The sequence below is a fragment of the Neofelis nebulosa genome, chromosome 5, assembly GCF_028018385.1.
Source record: "Neofelis nebulosa isolate mNeoNeb1 chromosome 5, mNeoNeb1.pri, whole genome shotgun sequence".
Classification (NCBI taxonomy): domain Eukaryota; kingdom Metazoa; phylum Chordata; class Mammalia; order Carnivora; family Felidae; genus Neofelis; species Neofelis nebulosa.
In genome coordinates this window covers 90,235,643-90,261,134 of record NC_080786.1, presented here as the reverse complement: position 1 = coordinate 90,261,134, position 25,492 = coordinate 90,235,643, and the positions used below count along the sequence as shown (strand labels likewise).

General features: G+C 48.2%; 1 protein-coding gene across 7 annotated transcripts in view; it reads right to left on the bottom strand.

Annotated features, from left to right (window-relative positions):
- Window positions 1–25,492, bottom strand: part of MYLK (myosin light chain kinase) — a 282,724-nt gene that overhangs the window by 38,361 nt on the left and 218,871 nt on the right. For all 7 annotated transcript variants that reach the window (XM_058731151.1, XM_058731150.1, XM_058731153.1 and 4 more), the window contains 4 exons: window positions 15,348–15,398; window positions 14,427–14,554; window positions 12,097–12,250; window positions 5,403–5,705 (listed from right to left, as the gene is read on the bottom strand). In XM_058731151.1, the coding sequence (XP_058587134.1) occupies window positions 5,403–5,705; window positions 12,097–12,250; window positions 14,427–14,554; window positions 15,348–15,398 (636 nt within the window). The remainder of the gene's footprint in view (window positions 1–5,402; window positions 5,706–12,096; window positions 12,251–14,426; window positions 14,555–15,347; window positions 15,399–25,492) is intronic.

Below are 25,492 nucleotides of genomic sequence, written 5' to 3'. Positions count from 1 at the left end.
CCTGAGCCAAAGTCGGACACTCAACCGACTGAGCCACCCAGGTGCCCCTGGCCTGGCATCTTTAGGAGGAGCTGTCTGTACTTCCCTAGTGAAGGAGCATCAGCTGTACTGTAAGCCCATAAGGGGCTTTCCAACAGCCTGGCACCAGGGGCATCTTCCAGATGGCCCTGGAGAGGGCATGCAGTTCTAGAACTGGCCTCTCCCAGTGTCTCAGACACCAGTTAGAGATTACACAGCTGGCCTTCTTGCTCGCACCACAAACACCACACCTGCCCTTCACCTCTGCCTTATTTTCCCTTGGCAATTAAGATGCAGAATGTTCTCCTGATGCTATGGTTGTGGGGACCTAGGCCATTCTCAGGGAATTCATGCCCTTATTTCCTGGCTCACTGCTACCACACAAATCTTCCTCTGTTTGAAACAGGCCAAGACTCCTGGCTGAGATATTTCCCTTCTTCCTTTTCCTTCTCACTCTGCCTCCATCCTGCTTGGAGGGGGAAGCGGCCACAAGGAGAGGGGCAGGATAGGAGGTGGGGAAAGGCCACGGTTCTATTACCCAGGTTCAGTAATAAAGGTCTGTAGTAACAGCAGAGGTGAGCCACTCGGTTTCCATCTCTTCACCACAGAAGGAGCTGCGGCTGGAGGAACTTCAACAAGACATTTAGAAACTATTCAGAAAGAGCTATGAGATCCAAGAGCTAAGTACAAGAACTGTTTGGAAGATGGTTCTGAGATATTTCTGCAGATAGATGAGTCTCATTTCCCTGGAGTAGTGTCTGAGACAAGACCAGATGAGCACTGGGGACCCTCACGTGGCAGGCCTCTAGGGAGTCCCTTGGACTGAGCTGTCCGTGGCTGAGGGCTGTCACACACCTGGTGAGCACTAGAGGGCACCCCAGCCCCAGAGAGGCGTCTATAGCCCCGGACCGGGTGAGCAGCGCTATTTGGCTCATCTCTGACCCTCAGGGGCTCTACATCTCTAATTGCGCTCAGGCTTGCAAGGAAGCCCCAACTCTGCAAGAAGCCCTTCTCACAGCTGTTTTGCTAACAACTATATATTCTAGAACAAATTAGGATCAGGAGCAAGGACAGAGTGGATTTAAGACTTACAGTATGGATAGATAGGGTGGGGCAGAGATGAAGGCCTGGTTGGGATGGGAGAGAATGTTGTCTTGGGGGCAGTGCTTCTGCTTACCCAGGTTTGGGGAGACAGGGAGGGGAGCTGGCTGGGTTGGGGATTCTAGTCTGAGGGGCGGCTCTGGCATAAGAAGGCCACTGAAGCTGGGTGGGGACACCTGTGCTTTGTCCTGTACCACCTGGAATAGTGCCAGAACACAGGAGGAGTGCAGAGGAGTGCAGAACACCGTGTGAGTGAATGTAGCATGAGGGTCGGGCGCTTAGCAGGGACAGAATGGAGAGGTCAGGATGAAGCAGAAAACCCAGGCTGCTAGGGCAGAGGCAGGAGGAGTACTGGTGGCAGTGGGGAAGGCGAGAGCCCTCATAAGCTGCACTTAGTGAAGGGAGGGTTCAGTAGCCCTGCCGTTATGATGACCATCGTACCCCACAGGCTCCCTAGAGAGAAACTGCCATGACCACCCCTCCCATCCCTCCTCTACACGCACACGCATGTGTGCACACACACCACACTTCTCTGAGAGCCATTTCCCTTTTAAGGTGGACAGAGATGACCTACCCAGGTTATAACTAAAAGCATCTGACCAGTGCACAGAGGTCTTCACTCGGAACATCCCTACACCCCACCCTCCCACCGCCTCCACCCTCTGCCCCTCAGGCCTAATGCTTGCCAACTGTTCTGTCCTCCGCGCCCCCCCCCCCACCTTCCCATCACTCCCCCCAGCCATCCAGCTGGCCCTGAGCGGTGGGAGCAGCATCCAGTCTGGAAGCCCTGGGTGGCCTGGACCCCTCCTCTGGCTTGCAGGCTATTTTTGCATTTCCTTTTGTGTGCTCTCAGCCAGGAGGGGCCCTAGGGGGAGAACTGAGGACCACAGTGGGATTTGGCTGGCTGTAGGGGAAGAAGGGAAAGGCCACCTGCCCAGAGCCTGGTGGTCCTCGCCCTTGTCCCCACACACTCTCCCTACAGGCCTGGGAGCTGCTGTCCTGGCCTCCTGGGAGCCACACCTTGCAGCTCCGAGGGCCTCTGTCCTCTGCATGGGCTTCGTTAGGGATTCTACCATTTCTCCTGGTGTCTGCCATAGGGGCCCTGGACACTTTCCTTTCCATCTAGGGAACATCTCACTGCAATGCTGTCTCTTCCCTTGTCACTTTTCAAGAGGTAGGGAGTGTTCTTGAACAAAGCAATATGCTACAAACATAAAACTGAATGCATGTCCTGGCACCCCCACGCTAACCTGCCTGCTCCCCACAAAGAAGGTCAAAGGGCGGCAGATGGCAGTTTTGTTACCCCGTTTCCCTCAGCAGACATTTGTGAGCAGCTAGTGGGCAGGAGCCCCAGGACAGCTGCCCGGAGGCTCAGCAGGGCCATCCTGGGGGCCAGGATCCATGCCCCTGTGGCTCCCATGTCCCAGAGCTCAGGGGTAAAGGCCCCCAAGATAGGGCTGCACTGGCAATCTTGTAAATTTGGAGTGTTTTCCACTGGCATCCTCCAAATTTCTTTCTGGAGTCCTCTTTTAATATGAAAGTAAAATGGGGCACCTGGGTAGCTCAGTCGGTTGAGTGTTCAACTTCAGCTCAGGTCATGATCTCGTGGTTCATGGGTTCGAGCCCCACGTTGGGCTCTGTGCTGACAGCTCAGAGCCTGGAGGCTGTTTCGTGGATTCTGTGTCTCCCTCTCTCTCTGCCCCTTCCCCACTCATTCTCTCTCTCTCTCTGTCTCTCAAAAAATAAATAAAACATTTAAAAAATAATAATATAAAAGTAGAGTTCATGTCTATTTTATATCTAATATTTTCACTAAAGAGGGGGATCAAACTATAATGACAGTTCCATACTCGTGATGCCTCTGGTCGCGTGGGGACTTCAGACTGGCCCTGTCCAGCTCCCTGTCCTTCACTCTCCCCTCTTCTCTAAGCCTCACACCCTTAAGCTCTCCCTCTCCCAGTGCCCTTTCCCTTGGTGTCCCTCTACCCTCCTCCCCGCCCACCACCTCTTCTCCACCTTAAACTCACGGCACTCTTTTCTTCTTTTCACATTGAACTTCCTGAAATAATATTCCACACTCCTGGCCTCTCTTCTCCCACTTATTCCTTAACCCCAGGGCACCCATTTTCCACTCCGTGGAAACGCTTTGGACTTTCCTCTCAAAGATCGCTGAATATCAAAGGGATAAATCCCTGAGTCCTCATCTCTTTCTGTATTTAGCACTGCTGCTGTTCAGGGAGCCTTCTCTGCAATCTGTGTTTCTTCAACGCGGCTCCAGCTTCTGCTTCTCTCTGCCTCATCCTTGCTTCTGGCCTTGCAGGATTCTTCATCTCAGTATCCACATTGACTTTCTCTACCACTCTCAGGGACTTCATTGAGCCCATGGCTTCAATAATCAATTAAATATATATAGCGAAACCCCCAAATCTGTAGTTCTGGCATAAACCCTTCTCCTGAACTCTAGATTCAGCCAGTCAGCAGTCTGAAGACGCCTGGATATCCCTCAGACACCTCATCTGCACGGGACTGAGACCAGAACTTGCATCTTCTCCAGGACTCCCGGCTGCCTAACGTCCAAGTCCCTGGGAGGCAGCCTGACCTCCTCCTTCAGTTTAACCAAAGGACTACAGGCTTTAGGTCAGACAGCTTACCATTTACATTACATGCTTTGGGATCTTGGGCAAGTTGCTTCATCCCTGTAAACCTCATTTCTCCTATCTATAAAACGGGGGTAGTAATTATCTACTTCAGTGAGTTAGATGCATAAAATGATGCATGTAAAGTGCTCAACACACTGTTAGCATATAGCAAGTGCTTGATATATGTTAGCCACCAAGAACTATGATAATAAATGCCTCTTAAATTTGTATTCAGTTACCCAAGCTAGGAACTGGAAGTCATCCTGAACTCTTCTCATTTTTCCTTCAATTCTACCCAAAAAGTCATTGAGAATAGTCAGTTCTACCTGTTGAGAGTTTAGTTCATGCCCTTACCTATCCCTCACCTGGAATGCACCACAGAAGCCCAACTGGTAGCTCGCTGACTCCAATGTCACCCCCCCACTTCCACTTGGGTACTTCCCAAACTGTCACACACATCTGAATCCATGGGGGTGGATCATGTTGAAATGAAGGTTCAGAAGGGACCAGAGGAATGGAGGGACGAAGAGTCTGCATTTCCAGCAAATCCCAGGATCCCAAGACTCTGGTCCAGACCACACTTTGAGTAGCAAAACTCTACTCTTTCTCCAATTCTCTTTTTAAAAAAACAGATGTGGGGCGCCTGGGTGGCTCAGTTGGTTAAGTGTCTGACCTTTGACTTTGGCTCAGGTCACGATCTTGCAGTTTGTGAGGTTGAGCCCCACGTTGGGCTCTGCACTGATAGCATGCAGTCTGCTTGGGATTCTCTCTCTCCTCTCTCTCTGCCCCTCCCCTGCGCATGTGTGCTCCCTCTCTCAAGATAAACTTAAAAAAATAAATAAATAAATAAAACCAGATGTGATCATATCAATCCCCTGCCTGGAATCTTTGATCAACTTCTCAATTTCACCTGAACTGCCCCTTCAGGGTTGCCTTCTTCTGTTCTGTCTTGCACAGCATATGCCCTGGCCACACACAAGCTCCTCAAAATGCCATGTATTTCCATCACTTTGCACCTTTGGACATGCTGCTTTCTCTGGGAGGAATGCCTCTCCTTATTTCCCTGCCTTTTGGAAGCCCGTTCCTTTTTCCAAGACTCAGCATATGTGTCAACTCTTCTAGGAAGCCTTATTCAACCTGCATGGCAAACTCAATCATGCTTTCTGCTGTGTCTCCTTTGTTTACATCACTATAATCTCATGTATCCCCTCTCATTATAGCTACTGTCTACACAGCTGTGTTCCTAGTTAAGATTTTAGGCCCCTTGTCTAATTTGTCTTTGTGTCCCTAGAACCTGGCACTGAGTAGACAGTGCAAGAGAAGGAGGGAGGCGGGTGCAGGGGGAAGCTGAAACTTCAGGCCCATCTGAACTCCTGCCTTCCAGGTCTTTGCTCCTGATTAACACACTATTACCCCCTGGTGGCAGTGTACCAAAACTGCTGGTTCAATGTGTTTTGAAGGTCAAAGGTACTTCTAAAGGATGGATCAGCATCACAACCCTGGAAATCAAGATCCCCAAAGACTCTGCCAGCCATCATTGATGTCTTTCAGTTCTCAGTACCCCTCTCAGTACAGGTTTCTACAGGCACAAGGTAAGTCACACAAACTTACTTCAAGCCAGTGATAAAGCAGAAGATAGCCTACCCTCTGGTTTCTCTCCCACTGCTGTGAGTTCAGACTCCTGGCTCGGCTCACTGGTTCCGTACACGTTGACTGCACGCACACGGAACTTATACTCTCGGTCTGGCAGCAGGTCCTGGACGTTAAAAGAGGTGCTGCGGCATGTGGCTAGTTCCTTCCACGTTTTGTCCACTGAGTCCCAGATTTCGACGCTGTAGGACTGCACGGCACTGCCCCCATCATATGAGGAGCCATACCAGGACAGGGTCAACGAGGAGCTCCGGATGTCGGAGGCGCACGGTGTGCCGGCCGGGGGGTCTGGCTTATCTGGGGACAGAGAAGCACAACATCACACAAGCCTTCAGGATTACGGGGGGTGGGGGGGGGGGTGGGGGGGTGGAGAAGAATTGCACAGAAAGAACATTCCTGAATTAGCTTTGTCTTGGGGGAGAAGCCCGTAGATCCCCAGCTGCCAGCCCTGGTCCTGGCTTTCCTGACCTCATCTACACAGTCACACCTATGTAAAAACACACCTACACGAAAAGCCACACAAAAACCTACTTGCTGGAAAAATAACCCTCCTTTTTTGGCTAGTTTTCCAGTCTACAAGTCATGATTTCCTGTACTCTGCCTCAGTCATAAACATATTTCTTTGAGTAAACAGATCTAGGAAGCTGCCCAGAAGGCGTGGACTGCTTCCCATCAAAAATATGTTTTGAGAGAGAATTCAGAGTGTGTGTGTGTCTCCGTCAGGCCCTAGGCCAGTGGCCTGCGACATAACTAGGGTCAGTCTCCACTTTCTCTGGGACTTGGGAAACATCTGCCCCCCTGACAGGCAGTATAGCACAGTGAGCTCTGAAGTCAGACGGATCTGGGTTTGACCACAGCCCTGTCTACATTCACTACTTGCTCAGTTCTCTGTGCCTCAGTTTCCTTATCTGTAAGCAACGTAGATAATAATAGCACTTGGATCACAAGGTTGTTGTGAGGAGTTCCTGGAAAAGTGGCTGGCTTGAAGAGCCATCACTATCATTATTGTAGGAGTTTATTTCTAATTTTATAATCCATAAAAAGTTACTCGCACCCTACCTCTTGTATCCTCATAGGGCTAGTATAAAATGAGGTAAAGAATTTCAAAACCAAACCGCAGTAGCAAATCACAACCATCCCTGACTGCGGGCTGGGAAAAGAGCAGAGGACACAAGCTAGCAGCAGTCCCTTTGGCTGGCTGCCTTCCCATTCAGACCAGTAATGCTGCCAGCTTCAAGGCAAATCACGGTAGCCAATATTTTGATGGGGTTCTCGAGTTTTGCTGATCTTGTCAGTTGCTCATCTGAACAAAATTATATTTTCCAGATTTAGTTTTTACAGGTGGTTGATTTAGCTACAGATAGGAGTATTCAGTAACCTCCACACCCCACCTCGCTCAAGGCAGCTTGAGGTGTAGAGTTCCCCAAACTAGCAATTAAAACCATGCTTGTCATGCTATGTGATTTTACAAGCTATGTGAACTCAAGCGGATTCCTTAACTTCCAAGTTTCCAAACTCCTAGTTGGTCTTTTTTATTTGGAAGATGGTGCTAATATGTATCTACCTTTTAGGGGTTTTGTAAACAGCAAGCAAGCAAACCCAGGTAAAGTCCTTGACTCCTACTCTCCCTCCCTTCAGCAAGGCAGGAAGGCCAAAGAGAATTTCTGCAAATGACTCTATGCATACAGCGAAGAAAAAAACCTGTTGATGTGTGTATGTGTGTGTGTGTACATGTACATTCTCACCCCCCCCCCCCCCCCCGCAGGCCCCACAGCTTCCATGGCCTGGAAGCCATTCACTGCCTTGCAACCCCAGCCTGGACCTCGCCTGGAAGGACTCGGATTGTGACAGGGCTACTTTCCACCGTTGGCAGTCCCTCTGGAGGCCTCCTGTGATGGAGCCGCTTTCACTGGTTGTTTAAAGTGTTCTCTTAGAAAAACCATTTGTTCTGAAAGATGTATTGGCCTTTTTAGAAATATTTCTGGTGTTGGCTAAGATGTTTATTACTTTAAACTCTTGTAGAGGCAAGTGGTTCAAGTCCTCTCAAGACCCAGTGAAGGAAGTAAAAAAGCCCAAAGAGGGATGAAAGACAGACTCACTGCTTCCCCCAAAGAAACCTGCCTGGAAAACATCTGATTGGACACGTTTCGAGTCATGTAGGTTTATACAACAAATGCAGACACACTCCACTGACTGATTTTTCTCCCTTCTGCTTTGGTTAAGGAAAGAAAATGTTGAGAAATGGGTATTGCAGAAGAGGTACTATTTGTACCCTACCCTGTTCCAGATGTTTCTTGGCTGAAAGGATGAGAAAAATGGACAAATGATATACATTCACCTCCTGCAGCACAAGAGAAGATGTGAAATTGGTGGGGGGAGCTCTAATTCCGAGTGAAACTTCAATGCTTTCAAGGAATCTGATTCCAAATTGAGGGGTTCAGAAAAGACTCACAAGTCTGAAGTGGTCAGAGAATGGAAGCGCCCACCCTCACCCCTGCCCTTAGGGCCATGGGCTGTGCCTGATGCCCTCTGTTCTTTCCAACTGACAGCCTCACACAGAGGCTGGACTAGCCAGGGAGGAAAACGCTTGGGACAAGAGAGACGTCCTCAGAACAGAATGCCTGTGAGCCTCTCTTCCACACTAAGCACACAGACGCACTCGGGTTGGGAGGGGGACCCTGGGCATGGCCTGGTAAAGACAAGGCGGGCTCAGTGTCTAGAACCCTAAGCTCTATGCCGCCTTGGAATTCTCCCATGGCTCCCTGGAGACTTGACTAACAGAATGGGAAATGCCGAGTCTAAGGGAAGAGTCTCAGATGGCACCAGCTTCAGGATTTTCTGTTCAGTCCTGGGAAAATAGAGGATCTCCTCTCCACTACTTCTCAAGGGAGCAGGTGCCCTGGCAGTCTCCGTGCACCTGTGTGTCTGAAGGTGCTCTGTGGCCTAACCCCACCTGGACCTCCCTTCACTGCACCTCAGCAGCTGCCTGCAGCTTATAGACAAAGGCAGGGGATGTGACCCCTCGGAGGCATCGACCTGGATCATCCAGCCCTTGAAGGCCAAGGTACTTTGCTTACCCAGAATACCCAGCTAGCCAGTGGCAGAGCCAAAAGGAGACTCCAAAAAAATCTCCAGACCCGGGGCGCCTGGGTGGCGTAGTCGGTTAGGCGTCCGACTTCAGCCAGGTCACGATCTCACGGTCCGTGAGTTCGAGCCCCGCGTCAGGCTCTGGGCTGATGGCTCGGAGCCTGGAGCCTGTTTCCGATTCTGTGTCTCCCTCTCTCTCTGCCCCTCCCCCGTTCATGCTCTGTCTCTCTCTGTCCCAAAAATAAATAAAAAACATTGGAAAAAAAAAAAATTAAAAAAAAAAAAAAATCTCCAGACCCTTGTTCCAGGGGCCTGTTATTCTACAGGCCATCAGGCAGCATATGATCAAGAAGCATCTTGCTTAAACCCATGCCAAGCATTACAAAGGGAAATCTCCTGTCTTTAAAAACCTTGCAAGTTCCAAGCTCTGGTAGTTTTGGGGGATTACCGAGTATTTGGAGACTCTCTCTACTTTGTTTTTCTCCTTTAAAGATAGGCAAAGTGATGTTTTTCTCAGGCCGGACAAGTTACAGGAAGGAATGCATCTGGGTAAGGCTCTCTCGGGGGCCCCTCTCTCACCCCCCTGAGGTAGAGCTGGAGGGGCAGATGTCTGCACAGTCCCTCCCAGCTCCACACACTCCGGTGCTGCCTTTTAAAATATAAACCTTTCAATTAGTTAAACATCACTCATTGAAACTACCTGAGGGTAAGGCTACTTTTTATTATCATTTTAAAAATAGGAGTCATGGGGCGCCTGGGTGGCTCAGACGGTTAAGCATCCAACTTCGGCTCAGGTCATGATCTCACAGTTTGTGAGTTCGAGCCCAGCGTTGAGCTCTGTGCTGACAGCTCAGAGCCTGAAGCCTGCTTCGGATTCTGTGTCTCCCTCTCTCTCTGTCTCTTCCCCCCCACCCACTCTCTCAAAAATAAATAAACATTGAAAAAAAAATTTTTTTAAAAAGGAGTCATAGACTATATGAAAAGAAAATGGCATTTTTTTTAAATTTTTTTTAAATGTTTTTTTATTTATTTTTGAGACAGAGAGAGACAGAGCATGAATGGGGGAGGGTCAGAACGAGAGGGAGACACAGAATCTGAAGCAGGCTCCAGGCTCTGAGCTGTCAGCCCAGAGCCTGACGCGGGGCTCGAACTCACGGACCGCGAGATCGTGACCTGAGCCAAAGTCGGACGCTTAACCGACTGAGCCACCCAGGTGCCCCAAGAAAATGGCATTTTAAGGGACCTGCAGAAGTTTACCGCTAACAAGTAGCAGTTGTGTTCAATAGGCCTGATTTAGCTGGCCCGCAAATGGATGCCTCCAAAGTGCTTGAAACTGCGCTGAGTAGGCTGGATGATTCCTGTTTCATCTCATTTATATTTGACATCTACTTAATAAGCCCTGATCAGATAATACACAGATGTCCCTAGAGACACGCAGGTAAATCTGGGCCTAATCCAGGTTTACTTTGACTAATTCTAAATCCATGAGCTCTGAATGAATGTTGCTTTGCTGGATCCATCAATGTGAGTGCTCCTTTTATTGGGCAATTCTATTCTTAGCTCTTCGAGGGGGAGGCAGACAGAAAGCCCGTTCCCCTCCATTCCATTCCCCTCCCAGGACAGCATTTAACTTGCTGCTCCTGCCAGCTGGCGGGCAGCCACGCCAACGGCCCTGTCAGCACTGGCCGGCCGGGGAGAATGAGAAACGAAACCATAAAAGGCCAGAACTGCAGCTGCGTGGTGGTGCTGGGGGGAAGGGAGCGTGTGGCACTGCAGAGCCAGCCAGAGTGGGGGCAGGGGCACTGGTCACAGAAAAGCAGTTCAAAGGAGCTGACCCCCAGGTTCCCCAGATAAGAGGAAAACTGGAAACCAATGCTTGCTGACAGCTGGGGCGTGGGGCCAAATCAATACTGCGGGTACAGGTCTAAAAGGATAAGCAAACTGGATCATTAGCATCAGTCCCCCAAACCCCCAAAGGTTCTTGACTCCTGGGGGAAAATTCCTGAAACAAATATCTGGTGTCACCGAAGAGAAAGAGTGAGAAAAAGGTGTGTCCTGTCATTTATGGCTAAGAAACCTGTTCCCTGTCCCTTTAGTACACTTGGCCTTCCCAGATTTAAAACTCCTGATCTAGGTGCGCCCGGGTGGCTCTGTCAGTGGAGTATGTGACTTCAGTTCAGGTCACGCTCTCACGGTTTGTGGGTTCAAGCCCCGCATCAGGGATGCTAGGGATCCTCTGCCCGACCCCCGCGAACCTCCCCTACTCACGCTCTCTCTCAACAATAAATGAACATTAAAAATAAAAAAAATCCTGATCTAAAGAAGCAAAAAAAAAAAAAAAAAAAAAAAAAAAAAAGAAAGAAAGAGAAAAAGAGGACCAGATCAGAAACTGTCAGGCCAAAGTCCTTCACACGCATGGTATCTGAAAGCCCACAAACGCACCGGGACACAGCCTGCTACCCACCTGCCCACTCCTTCATCTGCTGTTGCTTCATTGTCCTGAGCACCTGCCATGTCAGGGGTCAAGTTGCTGAGCACAACCCACAATGTAAGACCAGTTAGGAAGGTATTTTGATATTTCAGGAAGTTCACCAGGACATGAAAAACTGTGATTGGGATGGAAAGGAAAAAGTGAACTTGAAAATCAGTCTGGAGACAGACTCAACTCCATACTGGGAGGCAGAAGGCGAGAAAATGAGTGGATTTAGGATCGGGAAGTCAGTGACCTCAGAAGGGTGGTCCCAGAAGATTAATGGGGGTGAAGGGAGGCTGCAGGGAGGTGAAGAAGCAGAATCAGAGCAGAGACTGGCCCCTTTCAGAGGGCGAGGCTGTAAAGCGAGCAAGAGAGAGATGGTAGGGTGGCCAGAGCGAGCCAGGATATTGCAGTGTTTGGCTGGGATGAGAGAGCCCTGGCAACATTTACAGAAGTAGAGGAGAAGGTGAAGACAAGAAAGAAGGGGGCACAGATATGGAGACACCCGTAGGCGTGGGGCATGAAGTGATATAAGATCATGCCTGATGCCTCCTGTTTCTCAGAGCAGCTGGAGGCGGGGCCCCACAGGGTGACAAGCTATCACAGAGAGTGGGGGAGGACACTGAGTCTACTGACGCCTCCACCTGGACCCCACCCGAGCCCAGCACTGAGTCTGCGGGTTGTGATCTTCCCGAAGTGCCCCCAAATCAGGTGCAGGAGCAGTACAGTGGAAGGCAACAGTGATTGAGGCTGAGGATCTGCAAGGAGACTGAGTAGCTGGGGAGCAGGAAGGCAGTGGACCGGAGGAGAGGGAGCAAGGGTGCTAGAGGTGGGTCTGGAGCAGAGTGGCTCAAGGTTTGCAAAGCCTAGAGAGGGAGAAGCCAGGAGGAGATTCGTGGCAACAGGAAAATGCTGCAGTGTGTGTGTGTGGGTCTGGGCTTCCCCAGGAGTATGAAGCACAGCAAGTGTGTGAGAGCAGGAACAGGGAACGTGGGAGCATGGGAGGCTGTGGGCAGGGTGCCGAAGGAGCAGGTCCTGGGGAGGTGAGGCCCTGAGGCCCACCATCCTGCTGGGGGCCTCTGCCTTTCCTGTCCTCTGACCTCCAGGCCACCCTGTCCCCAGACTCACCCACAACAGTGAGGTTGACCTGGGCCTGTCTGCTGCCCAGCTTGTTCTCCACCAGCAGAGTGTAGCAGCCACAGTGTTCCTGGCGTGCGGCCAGGATGGTGAGCCTGCTGCCATTCTCGCTGTTCTCCACCTTGATGTGCTCGCTCTCCTGGATCTGGGGGCAGAGAGTGGGGCAGGTGCTAGAGACTTGGGCCAAGAAAGGAAGAGGGCTCTGACCTCCACTCCCTACCACTAGAGAATGTCACTGGACAAGCAGTATGCGGCTCTGTCTCATCTGAACTCTCGGCTTCCCCTTAAGGCCCCTCCTCTCCTGCATCCAAAGCCAAGTGTCCCTGAGGTGGTTCAGATCTGGGGTGAGCAGGGAGGGTGCCGAGCAGGGTCTAGCAGACCAACCATGTCTGCGCTTTCTGCTCCAGACCAGAATTAAGGAGTGTCCTGTATCACCACGGCTTTGGGAGGGATGGCAGGAAAACACATCTGAGCAAAGTTACCTACAAAGACCACCTTTATGGTCTGACAGAAGGTTCTGACCTCTTCTGTCCTGTCTAATACTGTAGCCACTAGCCACATGTGGATACTTAAATTTTAATTAAGTGGAAACAGCCCAAATGTCCATCAAATGATGAACAGATAAACAAAATATGGCATATCCAGACAATAGAATATTATTCAGCCATAAAAAGAATGAAATACTGATTTATACTTTAATGTGGATAAGCCCAGAAAACATTATGCTAAGTAAAAAAAAAAGCCAGATACAAAAGAATATATACTGTATGATCCCACTGATATGAAATGCCCAGAAAAGGCAAATCCATAGAGACAGAAAGTAAGTTAGTGGTCGCCAGGACCTAGGGGAAAGGGAGGAATGGCTGCTAATGGGTCCAGGGTTTCTTTTGAGGGTGATGGAAATGTTCCAGAATTAGATCATTGTTATGGTTGCACAACTTGTGAATATACTGAAAACCACTGAACTGGATACTTCAAAAGGGCGAATTTTATGGTGTATGAATTTTATGGCTATTGTTATAAAGAAAGCTGTTATCATAATTTTTAATTAATTACAATTTAAAATTCAGTTCCTCAGTTGTACTAGTCACACTTCAAGTGCTCAACAGCCACATATAGTGGTGGCTACCATATTGGACAATGGAAATAGAACATATCCATCACTATAGAAAGTTCTTTTGGACAGAATGGGGACCTGGCCAAATGTCTCTGAAAAGGGAGGGATTCCATCTTACTTCAGATGACGCCCAGATATAGCAGAGAGCCAGCATCCTTTGGGATGATCCTTCATCTTTTCACACCAACCCTCCATTCCTTCCTGGTTAACTAGCCTCCCACCTCTGGGCCTTAGGACAGTCTGAGTGGTTTGGAAATAGAGCACCAGAGAACTCAAAAGAAACCTTCACATCTTCTCCAAATTTCCCGATTCAGTGCCAGCCACGTTTTGGGGCCTCTGCTGATGATATACATGGGCACACACTACCAATACGGGCTCAGTGGAACAGGTGGGTTCCCCATCTCCCTATAAAAGCTGGTTGTTCAGAAATTCAAACATTTTTTTCATAGGACCATTCTTTTAAATGGTATATTTCTGGACCAGTAAGCCAAAGTTCTATTTAATGTACAATTTATCTATCCAAATACTCAGATTCACTTTTATCTATTCAGCACATGGTAAGTTTAAGCTGTTGCCACTGATAGGGTTCAGTGGGCTGGCACAGAATCACAGAAATCTACAGAGTCTGAGAGGTCCTTTTGGTCACTGGTTCAATTTTCCCGACTCTGAGTAGAATTCTGGACTAAAATATCAAAATCAGATGGGGGGCATGGGTGGTTTCTATTTTTTCCTTCATACTTTTCTCTATACACAAACTATCAGTAAAGCAAGTATTAATGGCATACTCATAAGAAATGATCATTAAGGGGGCGCCTGGGTGGCGCAGTCGGTTAAGCGTCCGACTTTCGCCAGGTCACGATCTCGCGGTCCGTGAGTTCGAGCCCCGCGTCAGGCTCTGGGCTGATGGCTCGGAGCCTGGAGCCTGCTTCCGACTCTGTGTCTCCGTCTCTCTCTGCCCCTCCCCCGTTCATGCTATGTCTCTCTCTGTCCCAAAAATAAATAAAAAAACGTTGAAAAAAAAAAATTAAAAAAAAAAAGAAATGATCATTAAGAACTCAGACTGGTGGGTGGTGACAGGTGGGGGAAGGGACCCTCCCATTTCTAAGGCCCTAACCGATGAAGAGCCATGCGGCCTCTGTTAGACGGCATTTTTTCATCCCTTCCCACCCAGGGGTTGGGAGGGCTGTTCCCCTCCATCACTGACCTGCTTTCGGAACTTCATCCAAGTACAGGTGATGGGCTGGGTGCCTGCCACTTTACCAAACAGCTCCACAGACTCTCCCGCGCGCACCTTTTGGTCTTCGGGAAACTGGATGATCTGAGGGGGCATGGCTGGGAGGGGACAAGTGACAAAGTGAGCAATGAAGAGGGAGCTTCAGACAGACTGACCTCACTCAGTGCTGCTGTCCACGCTGGTCTGTTCCTCTCATCTTCCAGAGCCTTCAGGGCAACACTGAGGACAGTGGCCGCTGCTCCAGAATGTCTGTGCTGATGGACCCTGCTAGCTCTCTTCATTTCTTCATTTTGATTCTTCAGAAGTGGCCCACACAATTTACATGGCATAATTCTCCATCTGTCAATTGCTCTGGAATTTGCATCTTACCCTAAATATTTGAATCTACCTCCTAACTCCTTTATTAATTAAGCAGCACCTTGCTTTCTAATCATCAGGTTACCCTGGCTGACAGGTTCAATATGGTTCATGTCCTCAAATATCTTTCACTGGGAAACAGACAAGGGCTCTATGTGACAAGGACATACAGAACAGAGTATTAAGATAGCGTAAAGTGGATCACCGCCTTAAGGGCAGTGTGGGGGGCAGAGAGCGAGGCAGAATTTCACAGAAGGGATGGGAAAGTCTCTAGTACTGCATGATGCCACATGATGTCCCTACAGCGAGGGACACTATAAGGGGAGTAGGAAAAAAGACAAGTAGTGGAAAAGGGTAGGGGACGATGCTGTGCAGAGGCTCTTGGGGAAAATTTGGCCTGAATAACACAGAGCTTGAATCAAGGAGGGCCGTGGTCTTTTGGGATCTCATACCAGTGGTCAATCTAGCAGGACAAAAGAAAAACCCCTCATGGCAGAGGACTCTTGCCCCCAAATGCTGCTGGTGACCAATTACCTGCCTTCGGAGGTGTCTTGGGGGCAGGTTTCTTTTTTACAGTTGCATCACCTGAAACAAAGAAGTTCACAGGTTATTTTGTTAATCCTGGCTTTTCACAAAGCTCCTAAATCCTAGGAGCCTTGCCCACTGGTCCTCTGCCAGACAGAGCTCTCACCTGAGTGTGGTTTTCAGGATATCTTGCACTCCTACACAGATGACCTTGTGACTGAATGAGTATCAGTTCTCAGGGGGCCTCTGGAGGGTCTCTGGAGCCTCCATTGAGATAAAAACTAAAAAACGCTTGATTCTCCATCGTCCATTTCAACAATGATAACCCCACACTCACTAACTATTCTCTTACCCTAATGTCAGGAAACTCAGAAAGGAAATTATGTCAGATAAACCACCTAAAATCAGCCTTTGGTGTGGATCCAAGGGTCTCGGGCTTCCTTTGGATCACAGACTTGGACTAGTGGCTTTCATTTTTTTTTTTTTTTAATGTTTGTTGAATGGATCCATGAATGAATGAACAAATGAATGAACCAACCAACAGTCTCTTCCATTCCTACCCTATTCCTTCCACTTTCTCCAAATAATTCAAAAAAGGAAAATGACGCAAACAGACCAATTTCACAGCAAAAACTTACTCATTTGGCTAAATAACAATATGATGAATATGCAAAAATATCCTCAGCTATCTTCATGGCTTATTTTCATCTTTTCTGAAGTCTTTAATCAAAACCTATCTATCCAGGTGGAATGAAAATCTATGCACACACAAATATCTGCATGTGAATGTTTACAGTGGCTTTATTTGTAATTGCCAAAAGCTAGAATTTATCCACTTGCTCCTCAACTGTAGAACGGATGAACTTTGGTATATTCATACAATGAAATGCTACTTATCAATAAAAAAGGAACAAACAACTGATACACAGATGAGTCTCAATGATTCGTCTTTCTCTTTCACTAAGAGAAGCCAGACTCAAAAGGCTACGAATATATAATTCTATTTATATGCCTTGTTCTAGACAAGGCAAAACTATAGAGACAGAGAACAGATCAGTAGTGGTGGGTGGGGGCAGGGGTTGACCATTAAGGGGCACAAAGACATGTTATAAGGTGGTGGAACCATATCCTGATTATGGCAATAGTTATATGACTATGTGCATTTGTTAAGATTCACAGAACTGTGCACTAGAAAGGGTGAATTTTACTGTATAGAAATTGTACCTTAATACAAAAATGGGAGTCACTTAATCAATGAGATCTTCCCTAACCACTCTATACCAAATACCAACCCCCTGTCCTCAGCACTCATCACCATTACCCCACTTTATTATCCCCCCCACCCGCCGACCCATGGCACTGAACAACCATAAAACAAACCATTTACTTGTTTATTTATTGTCTCCCTTCCTCTATCCATTAAGTATAAGGATTGTGAAGGCAGGGATTTTTTCTTTTTTGTTCACTGCTGTATACCCAATGTGCCTGGAACATAGTAGGCACTTGGTAACTATTTATTGAGTGAATGAGTGGAGGTAATGTTAGTAATGTTAGCAATCACTCCTCCACAAAGCTTCACCTTTGCAAGGTTACAGAGAAGAAGCAATATGTCCTGGCTTGGGCACTCCTGTCTGCCCATAGGCAAATTATATAACGGTGTGGATTATCAGCTGTGCCTCTGTAAAATGGGGAGAGGGCTGCTACCTGAGAAGCTGAGAACTGCACAAGGACTGTGTAAGCAGGTGATCTCAGATCACAGAGCTGATGGCTACTCGTTATGAGGTTAAGCCCAGGGTGAGGCCTGCTTCCACCAAATTCACCCTGGCTTGTCACCATTATTGATTCATCTGTCCATCTCAAGAAACTTATTGAGGGCCTGCTATTTGCCAGGCAAAGGCCAGTCAGTACACACTACTAACGTGTGTACCAAGAAGAAAATCAAACAAATGTAAGAAATCAGAGCTTGTCTTCAAAGGTTTAAATGTCAAGGCATGTGATCCACAGGAAAGCCTTTTTTTTTTTTCCCCATCATAAAGGACATTGATGGGACAACTGGCAGAATTTACATAAGTTCAATAAATTAGATGATAGTATTATATCAGTGTTAATTTCATGTTTGATGATCAAGCTGTGGTGAGACTGTCCTTGTGGTTTTTTATTAAAATAATGTTTATTTTATTTATTTTTGAGAGAGAAAGACAGAGAGAGAGGGAGAGACAAGCAGGAGAGGGGCAGAGACAGAGGGAGAGAGAGAATCCCAAGCAGGCTCCATGCTTTCAGTGCAGAGCTTAATGCAGGCCTAATCCCACGACCATGAGATCATGACCTGAGCTGAAATTAAGAGTTAGACACTCAACTGATGGAGCCACCCACGCACCCTGAGACTGTCCTTGTTTTTAGGAAATATACACTGAAGTATTTGGATATAGAAGATATAGAAGATATCCTATATACAATTTACTTTCAAACTACTCATAAAAATTATATATACACAGGTGTACATATGTGTATATGTGTGTGTGGAGAGGTAGGGGGGAGAGAGGGAAAAAGCGAGGTAGAGAAAATATAACACAAAGCAATCATAGTAAAATGCTAATATTTGAGGAATCAGAGTGAACGGTTTACAAGAATTATTTGTACTATTTTTGTAACTTTTCTTTAAGTCAGAAATTACTTCAAAATAAAAGTTAAATAGAAAGTTTTTTTAAAAAAGTTTTACCCAGGGGGGCACCTAACTGGCTCAGTCCATAGAGCATGCAACTCTTGATCTAGGAGTGGTGAGTTAAGCCCCACACTGGGAGTATAGCCTACTTAAAAAAAAAGAAAAAAAGTTTTATCCTTCCAACATGATGCAGTTTCTCAAATGAAGGAGTGCACTGTGGGCTGAGGAGATGGTCAGGAAGCACTCAGTGATGGGACACAGAATGGATCTGAGGGCCTGAGAACATCTGAACTGGAGAAAGAAGGGCCCCATGGCTCAGGAACAGAGAGGGGTTCAGAGTTGAGGGTCAGGGTGTTTGGTGGAGGCTGTCCAGAGTGTAAGACTAGGATTAGAGAACAGTGGTGTGGAGGTAGTGTGACAATTTAAAGAAAACAAAAAATTCAGTCACAGCAGTCACGTTTCAAGTGTTCGACAGCCACACATGGTTCGTGGCTACCATATTGCACAGACACGGAATATCACTGTCATCACGGTGCTGGTCTAGAATCCCAAGTTTGAGAGTTAGGTCTTTGTCCTGACTGAACAGGAAGTCCTCACACAAACGGCAGTTGGGTTGGGCTCAGGGACCCCTGGAGGTCTCTCCACCTCCTGGGGGACAAGGCTATCCAATTAGGAAGCTACTGCCATCCTTTGGGAAGGAAATGGTCAAGGTCCAGCCTTGGTAAAGGCAGTCGCAAAGTAAATACAAGTAGGAGACAGAAGAAAGTTAAAACAATTTAGGGGCTGAAAAAGAGGGAGGTACAAAGATTCCTTAGAGATTTCTGGCTTGGATAAATGGGGAAAATTAAAGTGACAGAATACGAAATTTGGAAGGGAAAGATGAGGCATTTGGTTTGGTCCAAGTGAATATGGCAGACGAAAGAATTTAACCCGCTTGTAGTCTAGATGCCCAGGATCAGAATTCTAGAGAGAGATTGGTGGAGATTGGAAGTGCAAGACTCCAGAATCAAACATGCAATCATAATGGAAACTGTGAGGATGGTTCAGTTCCTTGGGGGCAAGAATGCAGTCAAAGATGAGAAGGGGCCAGGGTCTGATCCCAGGTGATGCCCATGGTGAGGAGCTGGGAATTAGGAGAGGACTATGGACCCCGACAGATGGAAGGACTGTCACTGCAAGCAAGGGTGGAGAAGAATAGGCACTGGGAACTAGACTTCAGGTATGATCAGCACTGAGTGATGGGTAAGGTTTGAGAGGACAGGTGCCATGAGACAGTGGGGTCAGAAGTCACTCCAGAGGAAATTCTCAAGGAAACAGGTAGGGAGTCAGCTAATCTGATAAGAATTCTGGAGTTGAAGGGACAAGGGCAAACAGGGTGATGGAAGAGGGAATGTCAATCAAGCAAGGTTTCTTCCCAGGTGAGAGAAGAGTACAGGTTTGAAAGCAGAAGGCTAGGAGTCAGTGGAGAGGGGGAGCCCCAAGATGGAACAGCATGGGAAAGACAAACTTCTTGGAAGTGAGTACCAGATGGGCTATGGAACAGCCATGACAGGTCAAGCCACGAAGCCCCTGCCCCTCTTCATCTAGGGCTGCTGGGAAGGGAGAGGCACAACTGGGAGAGGCCCGCAAGGGAAGATAAGGGCTTCTACGAGAGCCAGTGTCTGACCTCCCATGGAGAACAAAAGCCACCTGTTCAGGGTTGCTTTGTGGAGCTGCCGTTATCCCCCCAAATGTATATGTTGAAATTCGAGCTTCCCAGCACCTCAGAATATGACCATATTTGGAGATAGGGCCTTTAAAGAGGTAATTAAATTACGGTGAAGCCATGGGGCGGGGGTCCTAATTCAACTCGCCTGGTGTCCTTATAAGAAGAGAAAATGTGGACACACAGAAACACCAGGGATACATGCACAGAGACGAGGCCACGTGAGGACAGTGAGAAAGTGCCCATCTGCAAACAAAGGAGAGAGGCCTCAGAAGAAACCAACCTGCCAACATGCTGAACTTGGACTTCCAGCCTCCAGAACTGTGAGACAACATACTTCTGTTGTTTAAGCCACCAAGTCTATGATACTTTGTTGTGCAGCCACAGCGGACTAGAGAAGCTGTGGATGGGCTCTGGAGGCCAGTAAGGAGCTTGATAGCCCCAGGAATGGCTGGCCAAGAGCTAGTAAGGAGGATGGCAGTTAGCATACCATGAAATCTGATGACTCCAATGTCCCACTCTTTACTAACCTTGGCAGCCCTAGTAAACCTATGTGGCCCTAGTAAACCTAGAAGTAGGGTCCCAACTAGTACCTGTCTTCCTCTGTCACAGTTAAATGGATTGAGGGCCAAAGTTTCATGTTTGTTCTATAAATTTGCATCGTTAGCATTTAAAGCTGGTTTAGTTCCTGTTAGTAAAGACAATTTTAAATGTTAATGATGTTCTATATCCTATGCTATACATATTTTATACGAGCCTCTGCTGAAATCTATTAACTGTGTTCGGGGCTTAGAAGAATATATTTAATAGGTTGGAAAGCAGAATCCCCTGATCCTAAAACCTGGTTTCTCACAGTGAGCTGGGCTCAGTGCATGCAGTGTCTAACCCACGATCTCATTGTCCTTTTTCCCCCTGGGTTCCTTCCCCAACCACATACAAGCAGGGCACCTCACATTGTTTCCATGCCATGAAAAAGGAGATAGATTCCCATAAAAGCCAGGTGATTTGTGAGGCTCATAACACCAGGTGGGGCCAAGTTAGACACAGGAACCACGCCTCCTGATGTCCCGTGTGGCTGCCTCTGTAGCAGCTCACTCTGTTCCATCCTCATATCCAAGCCCTCAACACCCTTCTCTGTCCCCCTGCAGGAATGCAGTGGGCACAGGCTCTGGAGCTGGGCTTGGGTTTAAATACTGCCCTGTTGCTCCCTAAGCTGTTGATTTAAAGCATGTTACTTAATGGGGCGCCTGGGTGGCTCAGTGGGTTAGTCATCTGACTTCAGCTCGGCTCATGGTCTTGCAGTTCCATGAGTTTGAGCCCCGTGTTGGGCTATGTGCTGACAGCTCAGAGCCTGGAGCCTGCTTCCGATTCTGTCTCTCTCTCTCTCTCTCTCTCTCTTTGCCCCTCTCCCACTTGCACTCTGTCCCTCTCATAAATAAACATTAAAAGAAAAGTAGGTTACTTAGCCTTTTGGAGCTTTTGTTTCCTCATTCAAAAAATGTGAAGGGGATAAGTAAAATTTGTTGTAAAGCATTAAGCTATGTTGTAAAGAAGGTAGAGAACAGGGTGCATGCTCTAATACCAGGCCCTCACCCCAGTCGCCCCTCTTCCCCAGATGGATCCCCAGAGGACTTCTCTGTCCACTCTGTCACCTATTTAGTATGCCACCCTGTATCAGCTGAGCTCTGTACCTACATGATATCTCTCATGCTGCTCCTGAAGTTCCTTCTCCCAGTTCAAGTCCTCAGGTAACCCTCTTGCTGGTCCAGATGCTCAAACTCTCAGCTCTCCTTGGGTTACTAACTAGTTTCCTCTTCTCTGGATTCATCCATCTTACCACCTTGTTGTCTTATACTAATGTCAGCCCTTTGTCTCTCATTCCCTCTCCAACACCTTAAACTTTTGCACCACCCATTGTCAAAGAGGAATATTCTAGAAGGAAAATAAAACCCAACTATATTTGCGAATCCCATGGCAGCTACAAACCACACTGTCAGGCTAGGAGGGCAAAACATCCTCCCGTAGCCTGCCACTTGGTCTGTCTCTCAGGGGAGGAGCTCAGTCCCCTCCCCCAGATAGTCGGCCCCAGGACGCACCCCCCTCCTGGCATAGCACTGCTGTCAGGGTACTTTGTTCACTGCTTAGAGTTCCTCTTCTTCTTCTTCCTTTTTAAAGCTTATTTATTTATTTTGAGAGAGACACAGAGAGACAGAGCAAGCAGGGGAGAAGCAGAGACAGTAGGGGACAGAGGATCCCTAGCAGGCTCCCCGTTGGCAGCAGAGACAGCAGAGAGCTCGATGTTGGACTTGAAACCATGAACTGTGAAATTATGACCTGAGATGAAGTCAGATGCTTAACTGACTGAGCTACCCAGGAGTCTCTACAGTTTCTCTTCTTATCCCTCTCTCTGCCAGCTTTGTTCTACCTGGGGCCCAGACCTCTTTCTCAGCCCATCTATACATCCCACTACCTGACCGTCCCTTCTCCTGGCCCATACTGCAAGCCCAGCATGTCCAAAAGTAAATCCAGGATCTTTTCCTCAAACCTGCCGTTTGCCCCTGTTTCTCCCAAGGCCCCCTCCCTACCATCCCCAGTCACTAGCATCGGTCAATTCCATTCACTCCATACCTCCTCGGTCTGCCACCTTCCACATCCCCACTGTCACCATTCTAGTCCAAACTACTACCGCTTCAGCCCTGTCCCTGTCCTAATACGGCCATCATTCCAAGGCCATCACTCCACTGTTTAAATGTCTCCAATGGCCACCCACTGCCACTTAACATAAAGTCCAACTCATCTTACAAGGGCATCTGAGATGTGTCCCCAGCTTTTGTCCCATCTTCTTTCTTACTCTTCCCTCTTAGGGAATACCGTCACCCAGGCCCTTGGCGCTCAATGTCAGCGGTTTGCAGAATGGAGTGTGCATTATGAACACCTGGGAAATTTGCTAGAAACACAGTTCCTGGCTGTCCAGGGCATGCTGATGCTGTTGGGCCCTGCATCACCCTTCAGGAGGGCTGCTCTATCCCCCACACTGAATGCCTTTCCATTTCTGCAGTACCGGCCATTGCCGTCGGCTCTTTGCCGATTCGGGTACCTTCTTCCAGTAGGCCTCACCTCATCCATCACTACTGTCAGGCTGGGTTCCATGCTGCTTGGAGGTGGTTCTTTCTTAGCACTCCTCACAACGCATTACAATGCAGAAACACCTGTCCAACATGCATACCTCACAGCACACTCCCTGGAGACAGGAACAGGGGCCCATTTTGTTCACCTGTTGTACTGCCAGTGCCTAGTGTGGTACTTGACATATGCTTGAAAAGCTATTAAAGGAACGAGTGGAGCCCCTGAGGATCTCTGTTAACCTGGGAGTTTCTAAGAACAGTCCACCTCCCCCACCCCCACCCCTGGGGCTCTGATGCTGAGAGATAAAGCCCTGGAGCTTGAATCCGTCTGCAACTTCCCATTAAAAGCAGATCCTCTTTGCTCTGTCACCAACTAGATCAAAGCCGTTGGGCACTGCGTCTTCCACTCTAAAGAGGAGACAGGCTGGAAGAGGTGCAGCAGCCCAGTGAAAACATCATGAACAAAGCCCTGAACTTGGATGCCTGCTGGGGGAACCTGGGGCAGCGATGGGGAGGCCAGCCTCCCGGCTGTCTGGGCAACCCAGCATTTTGCTTCTGCACCAGGCCTGCCCAAGTCCTGACCTACTCCTGCTGAACCTTCCTGCTGCCCTGAGTGGTGGTGGGGGGAGGGAGCTAGAGGGGAGGAGGTCAGTAGGCACAGGAGTTTCCAGACTGCTCAGTCTGAAAGCACAGGAGTGCCTCTCCCATGAATCAGCAGGGCAGAAGACCTGAGCAAGCTTTTGGGAGATATTTGCCGAGACTAAAGGTAGGCCTCTTAGTGTCAAAAGGGTCTGAGATAATGGAAAGCCAAGGAGAATTAGGGAGGTAGCATGAACAGCCTCGGGTACAGGGAGGTCCCTGGATGTCTGCTTCTCTGGGGACATTTCCCTTTTTAGGTAGTTAACTAAAAATAGACATCAAACCCTTCACAATTCCCAAAATCAGCATTAACTTTCTACCAAAGGCTCCTGAAGGTGACTCAGGCTGGGCGAAGTGTGGAGGAAGCATTCACGCACAGGGCTGTGTCAGAGAAGGGAGGGCGGCTGTGCGGACTTGAGGATGAAAGGTCGAATCCCACCGCCCTGCACTCAGGTAGACTCAGGGCTCTGGGTGACTTGACAAGCCCCCAACACTTCCCTGCCCCTTGCACACACCAGGCCCTTCCAGTATGTCTAATAGACAGACCTATGGAGAAATATTGGTCATATTCCCAGAATTAACATCTCTGGGCAAATTTCGTGAACTCATCTCCTCCTATCAAAGGCTGTCACACGAGAAGATTCCAGAGGAACACTGCTCTTCTTGTTACTGGGAACGCTTATCCCCAAGCCCCTAGGATACAGAATGTGGGGATGGTTGTGAAAGAGGCAGCCCAGCATGGCCAGGATGGCAGTGCCAATGTCCTCTCTGGGGAGGACCCGTCCTCCCACTTAACAGGATCATGGGAGACAACGGAAGAGCTGGGGAAGGAGCTGGAAGCAGCAGCTCAGGGATGGAGGTCACAGGGTCACATGCACGGCAGGGTGGGGGGTGATAATGGGTACTATCACTCCTCATGGACAATATTTTGGTTGAGAGTAACTAGTAGTTGGCACCAGCTTTCAAATTCGTGGAATTCATGGAAGTACCCCAGCTTCTCTTTCAGGGTCCCACATCTTCCAGTGTCAAGCAAGTATTGATGCCAAACCTCCACCTGTCCAGCAATTCCTTCCAGCTCTTTGAATACTACGGTGACTTAACATCCCCCATGACTCCAAGAGAATATTTATTTATTTATTTATTTATTTATTTTTAACGTTTATTTATTTTTGAGACAGAGAGAGACAGAGCATGAACAGGGGAGGAGCAGAGAGAGAGGGAGACACAGAATCTGAAACAGGCTCCAGGCTCTGAGCTGTCAGCACAGAGACTGACGCGGGGCTCGAACTCACGGACCGTGAGATCATGACCTGAGCTGAAGTCGGATGCTTAACCGACCGAGCCACCCAGGCGCCCCTCCAAGAGAATATTTAAAAGAAAGATATGATCCTGAGGGAATCTTCCAGGAAAACTGGATGCTACTTTTGACATCCAAAGATGCTTTCAAGATGATATGACTTTTGGTTTCAGAGAGACACCCATATGGAGGGCCAAGGCAAAGACATCTAAAAGCAAAATCTGGAATGGTCCATCGTGGTGACTGAAGCCAAAGTGACCAATGTCAGGCCAACGCCAGGCAAGAAATACACAGGGGTGTTCTGTCTGCATCGTCCCCAAATCCCACAAGTGCAGGAGAGGCAGGGACTCTTAAAGCATGGGAACTCATGAGTCAATGTGAAAAATCACATGCTCATTATGGGCTGGACACTGACATTTCTCAGACAAACAGGCCCTGGTTCCTGTCCTCAAGTTATAAAAGTGACTTCTGCTCATTTACCCGTTTTCAAAACAACATCAGCTCTACAGACTGACAAAGAGGAATCCCTGGCATCGCCTCATCTGTATTTTGTTTTAAGTTTATTTATTTATTTTTGAAAGAGAGACAGAGAGACAGTGGGAAATAGAAAATCTCAAGCAGGCACCACATTGTCAGCACAGAGCCCGATGTGGGGCTCCAACTCACGAACTAGGAGATCATGACCCAGAGCCACCCAGGTGCCCCTTCATCTGTATTTTCTAAAAC